At 42.2% G+C, this 15280-nt stretch overlaps 1 protein-coding gene across 1 annotated transcript in view; it reads left to right on the top strand.

Moving 5' to 3' along the window:
- The window catches only part of LOC139057755 (venom metalloproteinase BumaMPs1-like), a 120570-nt gene that overhangs the window by 24724 nt on the left and 80566 nt on the right, over nt 1-15280 (top strand). Inside the window, exon 7 of the mRNA XM_070536508.1 lies at nt 4368-4442. Coding sequence (XP_070392609.1) covers nt 4368-4442 — 75 coding nt within the window. The remainder of the gene's footprint in view (nt 1-4367; nt 4443-15280) is intronic.

The raw sequence follows: 15280 nt of genomic DNA, 5'->3' as shown, positions 1-15280 counted from the left end.
GCGCTGCCCACCCATAGGAACATGTTCAATGACCAGCTCGCCCAGCGTGCCCTCTTAATTGAGCAATATAGCGATATACCTTATTCCTGAAGTGATGTTTATTAAACATCTGTAGTATTAATTGTGATACTTGCATTGTTTCATACTCGCGCAAGTTTCCTATTGCTCTTTCTCGTCGAAGTTACCCATGAGCACTGTGCCATGACGACCACTAGACTACGCGGCGCAGCAACGAGGACGGAATGACGAAGGAGGAATGGCGTCACTGGCACAAAAAGGTGGTATTACCACAATGGCATGACGACAATATATAGACGATTGGTAAAGCTTGAAAGTAGTACAACTGTGACAGAGTGGCTATGATGACATAAGGGCAATGGGGTGTCGAAGACTCTGTGACAACGATTGCGTGATGACAAGGCTACGACGATACTGGTGACGAAGCTGGAAGGACGATTATAGCACTTCCGCGACAGTATGATGATGATTGCATGATAGCAAGCGTCTACAACGACCCAGTCATGATGATGGCATGATAACGGTGGTATAAATAAGCTTGAATCATGACAGCATGGTTTCTGTAGAATTATGTAAAAGTGATGGCAACAATAAATGGACGAAGAGAATGGGATGACGTAGAGGAGTGATGAAAATGGTAAAGCGACTGCGTGACGATGACGATGTGATGATCATGGCTAATGACATTGGGATGAGGACATAGGTAAAACGAAGAGTGTATCATGACATTGGTGTAAGGACGGTTGTATCAAGAAGTCTGTATGACAACGATAGCATGAAAGTCATCACGAAAGTCGGAAGACGTAGCAGGAGTGATGATGACGGCATGGTCATGATGACGTGACGATAACGGTCTGACAACGGATGAATGACAGCGATTGTCTCATTACGATGGAATGACAGCTAGGGACTAATCACGACTGAATGATGACAGCCTCAATACAATGCAATTACGAAGAAGCAATGACATTGCTGAAATGACGAAGGCAGTATGACTGCAACGAAATGCAGCTCCTGAAGCCCTGACGATGGTAAAACAAAACGACCACTTGATGACAATAGGATATTCGACGACCACAGCATGACATATATATCGACGAGAGTCGAATGAAAAAGCGGAAGATGATGAAATGACCACGAACGCTTACGAAAGCGGTGTGTCAGCCAAAGCATGGCGACTGTATGAAGATGATGGCGTGAATATGATGGCGTGACCAGATTTGGGTGAGAATACTGGAACGACAACACTGCTGCGACGGTGATTGCACTGTGATGACGAGCCCATACTTAAAGGCCATAGCAAATAGTCAACTTGGGCATCTGGTTCGATTTACAAGACGGGACGATGACGACAGGGCGAGAGTCAAATTAAGAAGCTGGAACAATGAAACTGCAATGGACATAGTGGCATCTCGGCCACAAGCCCATGCATTGTGGCCCAAGCTTTTAGATAACTTGAGCCACTAATTCAGCCTAAGCGAATGGATATATAGCTAGATGCGCAAGAGGACTTAAGTCGGCAAATATTGTTGACGGCTATAAAAGGTGCAGATAAGACATCTATAATAGGGCTAGGTGAAGGCTGCCGAAGACGTACAAGTTATCTGCAGAGACATTCCTGAAGTAGTTTAGGTAACCTAAATTGCCAGGAATAAGTCCTACTCCATGTTTGCGTAATGACTAGCATAAAGAAGTGTCTTACAAAAGAAAGTGCTCTTGGTGACCACGACAAGGTGTGAGGGAGTTTTGGACAAGAGCAGTTTTTTTGCCTTCCAGCCCTAAGTATTGGAGCTTGAGTATTAAGAATCCAAGCGTTTATACAGTTGCTTAGTAGTAAAATTAGCTGAAGTTTTCCTGTGACTTCCAGATCGCGAAGTAAAATTTCACGAATTACAGGATGAAGAACCACTGAGGTGAAAGACAGGTTAGCCCGTGCCTCCCATGAGAGACAGCGCACAAAATCATGAGATGCAGGTACGGGTCAGTGAAGGTGCTAAGTACAAAACGACTCGGAAATCTAAGTGTCAGCAAAATACACTTCAGGGAACTTATTAACCTATTGATTAGAAGTACTAAACGCAACGTCATGTTGCGTCATGTCGCAGGACTACACAAGCTACGATAGAGACTAGTTTCTCTTTCAGCATTGTGTAAACGAAGTGACAGTTAACTGAAAAACGTATCACGTGCTTCCATATACAGCAGCATGCACTGACGTTCTTCATAGCTCCTATGTAGAACCAAATAATTTCCCAAAAAATAAAATACAGTGTGTATCACACAAGCGACTGTTAAACGCAGCTTTCCTATTCACATTGTACAGGTAGCCTATAGAGTGAGATTGGCAGACAAGAGACAGAAGCAGCAGTGCTGCTTCTGTCAATTTTCTTGGCACTCTCCGAAGGAGAGTGCCAAGAAAATTGCGGGAAAGTGAAAATCGCCGTTCTGGGGGAGCAGCGTAAAACTGTTATCTGTTTAGAAAGTCAAAGTCGCTAAGTGAAAGCGTAAGAAGTTTTCCAAACGCCATCTTTACCAAACTGTGGCCACATAGATTTCAGTAGGAAAAGAGACTGCTGATAGCAAACTGTATTTTTTGCACTTTTATGTTTGTGTGCATTATCATTTGGATGTTGCAAAAAAGAAGGTAATCTTGTAACGCTCGCTTAGAATTCAATGTCTGATTGCATTGTTACATTGTGAAGGTATTCATATATATATATATATATATATATATATATATATATATATATATATATATATATATATATATATATATATATATATATATATATATATATATATATATATATATACGTGTATGTGCGCGTGTGATGAAATGTACCGCTGCATGAAATAGGAAGTATTTCGCATAATTCACCATCTCCAAAATCTTCCAAAATACTTGCCGAATTCACTTCGCGAAATTGGCGCAAAGTACATGGCGAAAAACTGACTCGTGTTGTAGGTACTTAATTCCTTTTACATGTTCTATTACTGCTGCCGCCTTTTCCGAAAATGTACTCCTGGGTGCAGCAACCGTAACAATGCAGTATGCTTTATGGGCTGAGTTTATCTCTCAGTTTATCCTCCTCCAGATCATTGTTTACCAGCCAGCCTCACCATTTCCAATACTACTCCATACATCACTAGTATTAGCATGCGTAATGCACATATTTATGTAGCTGAGTACAAAACGACTCGGAAATCTAAGTGTCAGCAAAATACACTTCAGGGAACTTATTAACCTATTGATTAGAAGTACTAAACGCAACGTCATGTTGCGTCATGTCGCAGGACGACACAAGCTACGATCGAGACTAGTTTCTCTTTCAGCATTGTGTAAACGAAGTGACAGTTAACTGAAAAACGTATCACGTGCTTCCATATACAGCAGCATGCACTGACGTTCTTCATAGCTCCTATGTAGAACCAAATAATTTCCCAAAAAATAAAATACAGTGTGTATCACACAAGCGACTGTTAAACGCAGCTTTCCTATTCACATTGTACAGGTAGCCTATAGAGTGAGATGGGCAGACAAGAGACAGAAGCAGGAGTGCTGCTTCTGTCAATTTTCTTGGCACTCTCCGAAGGAGAGTGCCAATAAAATTGCGGGAAAGTGAAAATCGCCGTTCTGGGGGAGCAGCGGAAAACTGTTATCTGTTTAGAAAGTCAAAGTCGCTAAGTGAAAGCGTAAGAAGTTTTCCAAACGCCATCTTTACCAAACTGTGGCCACATAGATTTCAGTAGGAAAAGAGACTGCTGATAGCAAACTGTATTTTTTGCACTTTTATGTTTGTGTGCATTATCATTTGGATGTTGCAAAAAAGAAGGTAATCTTGTAACGCTCGCTTAGAATTCAATGTCTGATTGCATTGTTACATTGTGAAGGTATTCATATATATATATATATATATATATATATATATATATATATATATATACGTGTATGTGCGCGTGTGATGAAATGTACCGCTGCATGAAATAGGAAGTATTTCGCATAATTCACCATCTCCAAAATCTTCCAAAATACTTGCCGAATTCACTTCGCGAAATTGGCGCAAAGTACGTGGCGAAAAACTGACTCGTGTTGTAGGTACTTAATTCCTTTTACATGTTCTATTACTGCTGCCGCCTTTTCCGAAAATGTACTCCTGGGTGCAGCAACCGTAACAATGCAGTATGCTTTATGGGCTGAGTTTATGTCTCAGTTTATCCTCCTCCAGATCATTGTTTACCAGCCCGCCTCACCATTTCCAATACTACTCCATACATCACTAGTATTAGCATGCGTAATGCACATATTTATGTGGCTGATGAATGTAAACGTTCTGTTTTTGTTCCAATAGGCCAATTTACGCTATCGAAGCATTATTCAGCCAAGGGTTCAGCTGGTGATTGTTGGCGTCAGCGTTACTAAAAGGGTAAAGCTTGTTTATTTCATCTTTTCTATACAAGCGGTACACTAGACTGCATGTACAAGTGAGTGCAATTTGTACTGGTGATTGTCAAGTCGTAAAGCGTAGAAGCAAGCATGCAATATTTCTAAATATTTCTGAGCCAAGGTTATACTTTGGAGACGTACATGCGAACTGTTCTATTATGTAACGTAATGGTTCTGCGGAAACCTACAAGGTGGCAAGCCCCTTTGCGGGTTTCAGCCGTACAATTACATCAAACTATTGCCTTCGCTTAGAGGTGTGGAATAATTTGACTTCGCCCGGCCATCTGCTAGCGGCCTAGATAGCTCAGATGGTAGAGCGGCTGGCCCTGGATAGGCGGTGGTCCCGGTTTCGAGTCCCGGACGAGGACGAATTTTTGGAACTGCGAGGCTTTTCTTTCGAGGAGCCCATATGGGTTTTCTTTGTAGCAATTGCTACTATTGGGTCGATGTCTCATTTTCCCTTAATTAGTTTGCATTATAGTTCAGTTGCAATTCGCGAAGCAGCAGGAATAGGAATTTTTTGTATGAACAGAGCTACTAGGATAAATATTCCAGTACATTCAGTGGCGCCTTAGTTGTTTCCTCAAATTGATGACCACCATGGAAATGGTGTATTGATCGGAAGGTTTTGCAGATGTTCTATTCATGTTCCTGGGTATGTACGGCGTGTAATAAGCGATAAAATATAGCTCATTTCGCTTGATTGTGAAAGCATAGATTTGTTGCCCCAGTTCTCCTTTAGTCGTTACCTGACAGGGAGGTGTAGATGTTGGTATGCCGACCGTTAGTGAGCAGCACTCTAGGGTGCATCAGTCGATTCCATTATCCTTTTAAACACTACCGTTATTCAGATAAAAATATATGGTGGCTGCTCAAAAATCCAGAAACTAAATATGGCAGCCAAATGCATTTAATCTTGGGTACACCTTTTGAAGTTATGTGAACAGTTTCTCTATAATATAGTTCTAGAAGAGCGCAGGAGGTGAAGGTAGAGAGCACCTGATGGGCTCCATCATATCACATTTCTTTAATTGTAGCACATAGCATAGCAAGGTTCACATTTATTAGTACTCACATCAGGGTGTAACGCAACTTTCTAGGGCAAGATTATACCAAGCAGGTTCTACGGACATAATTTAATGATGAAGTCATGCACGCAATAAATAAACACTACATGATTTCCTCTATATTGCATATAATAGCAATAAACATAAAGCAGCGATTTTCTGTATATATGAGGAAGGAGAAAAGTAAGAATACAAAGTTGAGCACTTCATATATCACATTTTCTCAAAATGTACGGCTTTTACCTTCTCATAGAAAACCTTATAAAGTACTGTTAACCAATTTTATTGCACGTTAAGCTTCCCTATTGCAAATGAGTTTGTGTTTGCTGTTCATTATTGCTTGCAGAGCCCTCAATTTGCTGTCTCTTAGTATACAGCAAGAGTCATTTTTGCCAATTTGTATAGAAAAACACGCATGTGTGCGACATATTGAAACATATAACATATAGTGAACACAAGGAATAGAAACTGAGGGCCCAGATTTTTGTTAGCCTCAACCATGCGAAGTAACCTGCGGCTCTTACGGCCAAATAATAGGCCCAGATTGCACCGGACCAGGCCTAATGAATCTGTGACCATGCAGGAAGTTAAAGGGTCCTGTTTTGCGCATGCATATCCAGCAAGGTGTCGTGTAGCAACGCAAGGCTGACTCAACCTGCATCCACTCTCCTTTATGTGAAAGCAGGTCTCCTTCGCACTTCTTTGGCGGCAATATTAAGCTGTCTACATACCCGACAACGAAAATGTAAACCCTCGTGTAAGCCCCCACCATGATTGTCCTTTAGAGACCGTGGAGTTCGCACGCGAATGCAATCTAAAATTGCTCAGGTGTTCGCAGTAGTCAATAAATAAATAAATAAATAAATAAATAAATAAATAAATAAATAAATAAATAAATAAATAAAAGGATGTGAAACAATGCGGAATAAGTAACTGCGAACGAAGCTTTTCTGGCAGTAGCGTTGGTTGACGATAATTTTAGCTGATGTTGACTAAATATGTCGCTTTTTCCACGCTTGGTTTAATACGAGACGGGCGAGGTAATGTTAATATTAGCTTGCGTGTACCAATTGCACTTGTATGAGGAGCACAGAACACAGTGTGTGACCTATTTCCTTGAGGAAACACTGCGTGTCATTCTTTGTACGCATTTCAGACATTAAGGCTGTCATTGTTTCATACTGCGCGTGGTATCGGGGCATGAGCGATGGTCTGCTAGACGACCAATAGTGTAGCGTCATCTTCGCATTGCAGTGGTTGACTCCGCGTTTGGTACTCCACACCTGGCACCCATTGTCCCCATGATCAAATATGGACTGGGTTTCTTTTAACACGTCTACGGGGAAATTCGGCATCGCTGTCGGCGTCCGGTGCCCGGGTCTCATGAGCGAAAATTTCCACTTATATTGAGGTATATATATATGTCACGCCTTGCTATATGACATGTGGTATGCGCGGGCTATACTGCCTCACCAATCTTACAATAATTTTGCTCATGCTTGTCTTACGTTCCTAACAAAGTTAGTTTGGAGAATTTTGAAAATGAAAGCGTGCACACAAATGCCATGAATCAAAACACTCACAGCACATGGATATTATGTTAAATCTTCTCAGAATGAATTATTACAAGTGCGCAACAATAAAAAAAATTTTGTAAATATTGCCTTTCTTTCGTGGCTGTGCCCTAACTCCGGCATCGGCCCAAGCAAGAGGCCGCGTTTCTACCATAAAGCTCGCCTTCATGCATAGCTCTCACTGCAAGCGTTTCCGGGTAAACTTCAACGTTGCATAAGCTGCAGCTTGCGCAAAGCATGAGCAGCAGTGAGGAATCTGCGAATTCTATCACGTTTCACTCTTATTGGCATTGCTTACGGGTCCTCTAGATTTCTTGTCATAAAACAAGCAAAATGCACTACAGCGTACCTCTTCAACAGTTTGTCCACAATTGCTGTCATGTTTAGTAGTAGATTGTCCTGCAACGAATGAGACGTTCGATAGCGGATCATTTGGACGACACACACAGAGGAGAGACGCACACCAGGTAGCGCTAATTGCAACTATTGTTTTATTCCCTTGTCAATAGAATAAGTACAGGAAGATACTCGGAGAGAAGTGGGGTAAGAGGGAGGAGGGTAACGACAAAAACAAAAAGCAAAAATTTGTTTGCAAACATGGCCATCCACCATTGCCAAGCCGGCTTTGTCATGTGGTCATTTTTGCAGCACTTGACATCGCAAAAAGGAACCAGGATACAAAATTTCACATTAGCGCGTAAGGAAATCTATTTTGTTTGCACTAAGGAAGACTGATGGGATGCTCATGCACATACTTCCCAAACGCGCAATCTCAGCGGCTTCGATTATCTCTCACGTCATTCGACTGCCATCTTTTCTCACAATCTTGCATTTCTCAAAGAATTGCCGACATCCACTATCTATGCAATGTATCCAAAGGTGTCCGGCGACTGCTTTTGAACACTTATAATATCGTGCTCATTTATTCTTTCATTCAAATATCATCCAGTCTCTCCAATGTACTTTCTGCCGCGCCCCCTGAATAGGAATAGAATATACCACTCCCTTAGTGCCATCGAGGAACTTTTTTCTGTGTTGTGTTTCACAGCCTCGTTTCTGTGTGGCACGTGGGTTTACCTTTGCACACTTCCTCAGCAACTTTTTACGGTACGGGAAAAACAACTTTTACTTCGCATCGTTTACCAGTTTTCCTTACTCGTTGCGTGATCGAATTATTGTACGGCATCCCCACTGTTTTTCTCGAGTGCTTGGGCGGAAAAACTCCTTCCCAGGTAATGGTGCCCTGGTTTCGATTTTCTTGAGCAAACATTGTGCCACAGATACTCATACATGGAAAGGCAAACCTGCTTCCGTGAGGCTGCGCGTTTGCTCCCGAAAGCTGTCTGCAATGCTACTATGGCACGATTTTTGCAACGCACTTCTGTAACATGACTGAAATATGGCTCGTTTTACTACTTCCGAATGCGCAGATTCGACGTGCAAACGAGGCTTATTTGCACGCGGTTCGTATTGCCGACAACAATGACTGGAGCCCAGACTTAGAAAACTAATTCAAGAAACCTAATTGATCCACAGTCTGGCTCTTCACTTGCGATCATCAATTGCTCTAGCCCCTCTCTGAAAATTTTTTCTAGGTGTGTCAATGGCGGCTGAGACTTGTTTTAACATTTTCCACTAGAACTAAATAACCATCAACAAACCTGAACACACGAGCAACCCGTGAATTCACCCGTCGCACCGCTAAGCTTTTGTCAATGTTGGCTAGGAGCAAGTCACTCAGAATCGGTGCGATAGAAAAACCTATACATATTCCTTGTGTCTGAAGGAAAATGTCTCCCATCCAAGACACGTAGGTGAATCTTAATTACAAGGACAAGAACTCTAGAAAGGCTTGAACACGCATCTGTGAATCATTTTGAAAGGTAACGTTTCCGCAATTGTCAATACATTGTCCAATGCACAACAGGAGCTCTTTATTAGGAATAGAGTAAAATAAGTCTTTGTCATCAAAAGAATAAGGCAACTACACCTTGTCAGAAATTTCTCCTAGGAACGCAATAGCTTGCTCAGATTTCTTTTTTTAAAAAGGGGTCGTCAACTTCCAGTAATTTAAACCTGCTCTGCAGGAACGAGGCTACCGGCAACTGCCAGGTGCCTTTAGCAGTGACAATTACCCTAAGCGTGAAGTGGACCTTATTTAAATTTTATGTTTTTGCTCTTGTCATTACCCTCCTCCCCCCCCCCTCCACCAAGTATCTTCCTGTATTTATTCCATTGACTAGGGAAAAACCGATAGTTGCAAGTAGAGCTCTGTGGCGAGTGCCTCACCTGTGTGTGTGTGTCGTCCAAATATTGCTCAATCGAACCTCTAGTATGCTATACCAACACGCCCAGTCTTTAACGCCTGCCGGCAATGAAGATGCTCTAAATGATACATAGTTTCTGTGATATGATACTATATATGATATGGAATGTGTTTATCCGAACAGTAACGCGCAAATTGTTCAGGAGGCCGCGGAAAGAGCGAATAAATTCTTGACAGAACACCAGCAACCCAAAAGGGCAGAAACCAGTGTTAATCGCACAACATAAACCAGGCATCACTGGATACAAAAGCAAAAAATAAACAGGGAAATTCCCGGTGGAAAAAGTAAGAACTCGTGCTAATCAAATACAGCTACAAGAGTGCACAATATATATATATATATATATATATATATATATATATATATATATATATATATATATATATATATATATATATATATATATATATATAACTCCTCAGCCACTTCAGGTGGGAACCGAACCCACAACCTTCGCATTTCGCGTGCGATGCTCTACCGATTGAGCTACAGAAGAGAAAATAGTCTAGGGGAATTTGAAATTCCAGAAGTAACGGCGGAAGAAGTAAAGAACGCCTTGGGACCTATGCAAAGGGGGAAGGCAGCCGGGGCGGATCAGGTAACAGCCCATTTGTTAAAAGATGGTGGGAACGTTGTTCTAGAATGACTGGCCACCCTGTACACGCAATGCCTCATAACGTCGAGCGTACGGGAATCTCGGAAAAACGCAAACATAATCCTAATCCATAAGAAACGGGACGCCAAAGATTTGAAAACTTATAGACCGATCAGCTTACTGTCCGCTGCTACAAACTCTTTACTAAGGTAATCGTAAATGGAATCAGGAACACCTTACACTTCTGTCAAGCAAAGGACCAGGCAGGATTCCGTAAAGGCTACTCGACAATAGATCATATTCACACTATATATATATCAATCAGGTGATAGAGAAGTGTGCGGAATATAACCAGCCCTTATATATAGCTTTCATTGATTACGAGAAAGCATTTGATTCTGTCGAAACCTCAGCAGTCATGGAGGCATTACGGAATCAGGGTGTAGACGAGCCGTATGTAAAAATACTGAAAGATATCTATAGCGGCTGCACAGCCACCGTAGTCCTCCATAAAGAAAGCAACAAAATCCCAATAAAGGAAGGCGTCAGGCAGGGAGATGCCTCTCCAATGCTATTCACAGCATGTTTACAGGAGGTATTCAGAGACCTGGATTGGGAAGAAATGGGGACAAACGTTAATTGAGAATACCTTAGTAACTTGCGATTCGCTGATGATATTGCCTTGCTTAGTAACTCAGGGGACCAACTGCAATGCATGCTCACTGACCTGGAGAGGCAAAGCAGAAGAGTTGGTCTAAAAATTAATCTGCAGAAAACTAAAGTAATGTTTAACAGTCTCGGAAGAGAACAGCAATTTACAATATGCAGCGAGGCACTGGAAGTCGTAAGAGAATACATCTACTTAGGGCAGGCAGTGACTGCGGATCCGGATCATGAGACGGAAATAATCAGAAGAATAAGAATGGGTTGGGGTGCGTTTGGAAGGCATGCTCAAATCATGAACAGCCGGCTGCCATGATCCCTCAAGAGAAAAGTGTATAATAGCTGTGTCTTGCCAGTACTCACCTACGGGGCAGAAACCTGGATGCTTACGAAAAGGGTTCTACTCAAATTGAGGACGACGCAACGAGCTTTGGAAAGAATAATGATAGGTTTAACGTTGAGGGATAAGAAAAGAGCAGATTGGGAGAGGGAACAAACGCGAGTTAACGACATCTTAGTTGAAATCAAGAAAAAGAAATGGGCATGGGCAGGACATGTAATGACGAGGGAAGATAACCGATGGTCATTAAGGGTTAAGGAGTGGATTCCAAGGGAAGGGAAGCATAGGCAGGGGGCGGCAGAAAGTGAGGTGGGGGGAAGAGATGAAGAAGTTTGCAGGGACGGCATGGCCACAATTAGTACATGACCGGGGTTGTTGGCAAAGTATGGGAGAAGCCTGTGCCCTGCAGTGGCATAACCAGGCTTATGATATATATATATATATATATATATAGATATATATATATATATATATATATATATATATATATATATATATATGTATATATATATGTTGTCACGTTGTATAGTGAGGATTGAGGACACAGCATGAAAACTCTGCATGGCAAAGCTAACTTTATTGGGTGAACCTGTGCACAGAAAAACAGGCTACACTCAATGCTCATCGAAAACGGCGAACACAGTCGGCGATCTTCGAAAATTTGATCAGCGGGTCAAGCGCTTCGGCTTTCATAGATCAGTCATCGAATGTTCCAGGGTAACCGCAGGGACCCGCGTGCCTTCCACAAAGTTCTACACCATTCGCATCGCGCATACATGCTATCAGATTACACAAGGTTCGGCAACAGACAGTGGACGGACGCATCGATAACATTCCAGAAACTTCCGATACATGCAGGCGTGTCCTGCGCTGTGCGATAACATTTGTTAGGTGGTGAAACATGTCGCCCGATAAAGACAAACAAGTACACGTGTCAATATATATGATGACAATTAGAGCTAACTACAGAAACAGTAAATTATACGCTGAACATTAAAATGAAACCCACCGATCTAGTTTAGCGGTTATGGCGTTGCGCTGCTGAACACGAGGTCAGGAAATCAAATCGCGGCAGCGGCGGCCGCATTTCGATGTAGGCGAAATGCAAAAACACCCGGGTCGCGTGCGATGGGGTACGTTAAAGACTTTTTGGTGGTCAAAAATATTCCGGAGTCCCCCCACTACGGCTTTCCTCGTTTTCAAATCGCGGTTTTTGGCATGTAAACCACAGATTTCAACACTATACAAAACATGCCCACAAGAATTCTGAACAACTAAAATGAGCAATTACTTATCCAATTCGTCACTGCTGAATTGTTCAAAGATAGGTATCGCATTTCGTTTTCTTTTGAAGACACGGATAGCAGTATCTTTCTCGATCTTGGCATTGCAATGTGGTGTACTTTTTCAAGAAATCTGGTGTTATAAAATGAAGCTGCTGGTCACCGCACTACTGCACAGCTGTTCCTGTTAATGCGAAAAGCATTCGTTGCGTTTTTCAGCCTACTCAATATCTATCTATCTATCTATCTATCTATCTATCTATCTATCTATCTATCTATCTATCTATCTATCTATCTATCTATCTATCTATCTATCTATCTATCTATCTATCTATCTATCTATCTATCTATCTATCTATCTATCTATCTATCTAGTGTCTTACTGCTTCGGCCCCAAGTTACGCGCTCCTTGTCAGGATGCCGTTGTGGTTGTTTCATTGATGCCATTCCACCTTCCTGATTTTAGACTTGTAAGGCCGTCGTCGTTACGCCCTCAACATTTACCCATTTTGGCAAGTTGTCTCATAGCATTGGCCGCGAGGTATTAACTCAGGGTCGTAATTCCGTCGTAGCCATTGCATTGTTGTCATTGCAACTTTATCGTACCACTCTCTTCATACCTTCGTCTGCACGATATCGTCGTCTAAGAGTCCTCATGCATCGGTTGTCACATCGCTGTCACAATACCGTCATAGTCTTTCCATCTTCTTTATTTCCGTTTCGTCATTCGACTATTGTGATGTCATATGCCATGGTGTTTTCGCCATTCTGTCTTCATCAAGCGGTCGTTTTGCCATCGTCACGACTTCAGTAACGTGAATTCGAGGCATCGGGTTATTTATAACGTCAGTAGCTGCGACGTAAGCACCCGCGTGAGTTTGTCGCATTACATCGGCATATCAGACGATCGTCTGGCTCAGTAGTGCTGCTTCAGGCAGAGCATTTAGCGTTGGTTCCCGGATCACCTGCATGACTTTCACCGCGAACTGCATCTGCCATTGTATAGAGCGTTGGAGTATTCCGGTCAGGTCGTAGCCTCTGAAGCTCTTCTCGAAACACAAATCACGGAATTTCCCATGTTATCCCTATGCTCTTGCCGAAGACTGATGAAACTGCGGCTAGAAAGGAGCAGTTTTTATGCTGATTCCGCATCATTGATCGCTGTCGCAACGTTCGTTCGACTGCTGTCACCTCAGAACAACGCTCACCGACGGTGCGTGGCGGGCTCTAAACTAACCCGGCGAACGTTTCCAATTTTGCACCCCGCATTCGATGGCGAAGCTTCTTGTCTTTGCTCATGCTTGGGTAGCCTCGGCGAAATTGGCGGTGACCATTTCTTCTACATAAATGGCCAAGCTTACATTCTTCACCTGGCGGACTGTACTAGGGTGAGTGTCAAGCCACTACCATCGGTAAGCGTCCAATGACATAAAGGTTGGTTGGTTTTTCAAAATGTTTGTACGCAACTTCTAATGCGAAGTAAACGTTTGGTGATTTTTTGTCACAAAAAGTGTAGTGTGACCTGACTTTTCTTCAATTAATAACTTCAATGACATCAGTGGACGCTCCAGTAGAATCTGGCGAATTTCTAAACTCAGGGCCTCACCAGGTAGGCAACAATTCTTGCGCCGATGACCAATAGCCAGTTGATTGGGTCCTGTTTGTTTTGAGTCAACGATGCTTTCCCTAAATGAAAAAAAGGGCTTGCATTCATTACGACGCAGCGCCACCAGAATTGTAATACAGTTTACACAGTTGACTTTAATTTGTTTACCTTGAATGAACTTAGCCCCTGTCAAACAACTAAGCGAAAATCTAGCTTCAATGCACACAAACTTTTCCCGAGAGTTGCACACGTCTTATATTCCTCGTATCACGTGCTGATGTCGCGTTGCTTCAATCCTCTGTGTTTTGCAAGCACGTGTTGCCTGTTTCACTGCTGCTCTCTTTTGTACGTGGCCGTAAACAACTAGAAGGGTGCAGGAAACACCTGGTGCACGTGATTTACAGCCAGGCTTTGTCAGTAACAACAGCATTTTTACCACGAATTATTTCAATCCTATCAAAGTCGAAAGTGACAAGTATAACTGCTATTCGGTGATAAAAGTGCGTTGCGGACCTCAGTTTCATGGATTTCTTAAAACAAAAGGAAGTGATTCCTATGTATGTTTCTTTCCGCTTCAGGAAAATGGTAGCTTTTGATTAATTCAACAAAAAATATAAAAAATCGGCCTGTTCAATACCAGAGATTGCTTGGTTATTTATTGTAATATATATCAATTGTTAGCATGACCAGCCGTGGTTTCGTATTTTCTCAAACCTTCTCTTCATTGCGCTACTGCTCAGGCTACTGCATACTTCAAAGCAGTTATAAAATATTGCCACGTAGCAGTTTTGGTGAAAAAAACAGTTGCAAAACTGTGAACGACTGAACTAATTTCATATTGGTCGAATCTGTGCCCACAAATTCAAGCTACACTCATAGCACAACGATCGCGGCGAACACAGCCGGCGATTTCTGAAATCTGATCAGGGAGTTAAATGCGTCGGCTTTATACATGAGTCATGAAAGGGTCCAGACTTATTCGCTGGTGCTCCCGCGGTTTCGAGAAACTAGTACGCAAATCATGTCGCACATGCAGTTTCAATATACATGGTTCCATGAAGGCAAGATGTAGAATCAACGATAAAATCAGCACAATTTTAAAATCATGTAGGTGTGCGTTGAGTTTTTCTATAATAACTATGAGTTGTTAGTGGACCAAAAACTACCCCCGATAAAAGGATAGATAGAAGAGCACATCCCGTCTTACAAAGCAGCGTGCCGGTGTGACAAATACGAGGGCAAGACACTAAAGCATAAATGGTGATAAAAAAATAACAAAGAAACAAGGTCCATGAGCGTCCTAGCGCTGGTAAAAGGGCTTTTGGCTCACAACATGGACTATTACAGCCCGTGAGTGGCGCGG

Source organism: Dermacentor albipictus, chromosome 3 (assembly GCF_038994185.2).
Source record: "Dermacentor albipictus isolate Rhodes 1998 colony chromosome 3, USDA_Dalb.pri_finalv2, whole genome shotgun sequence".
NCBI classification, from domain to species: domain Eukaryota; kingdom Metazoa; phylum Arthropoda; class Arachnida; order Ixodida; family Ixodidae; genus Dermacentor; species Dermacentor albipictus.
Note: the sequence above shows the minus strand (reverse complement) of the source record. Positions and strands in the feature narration are given on the sequence as shown.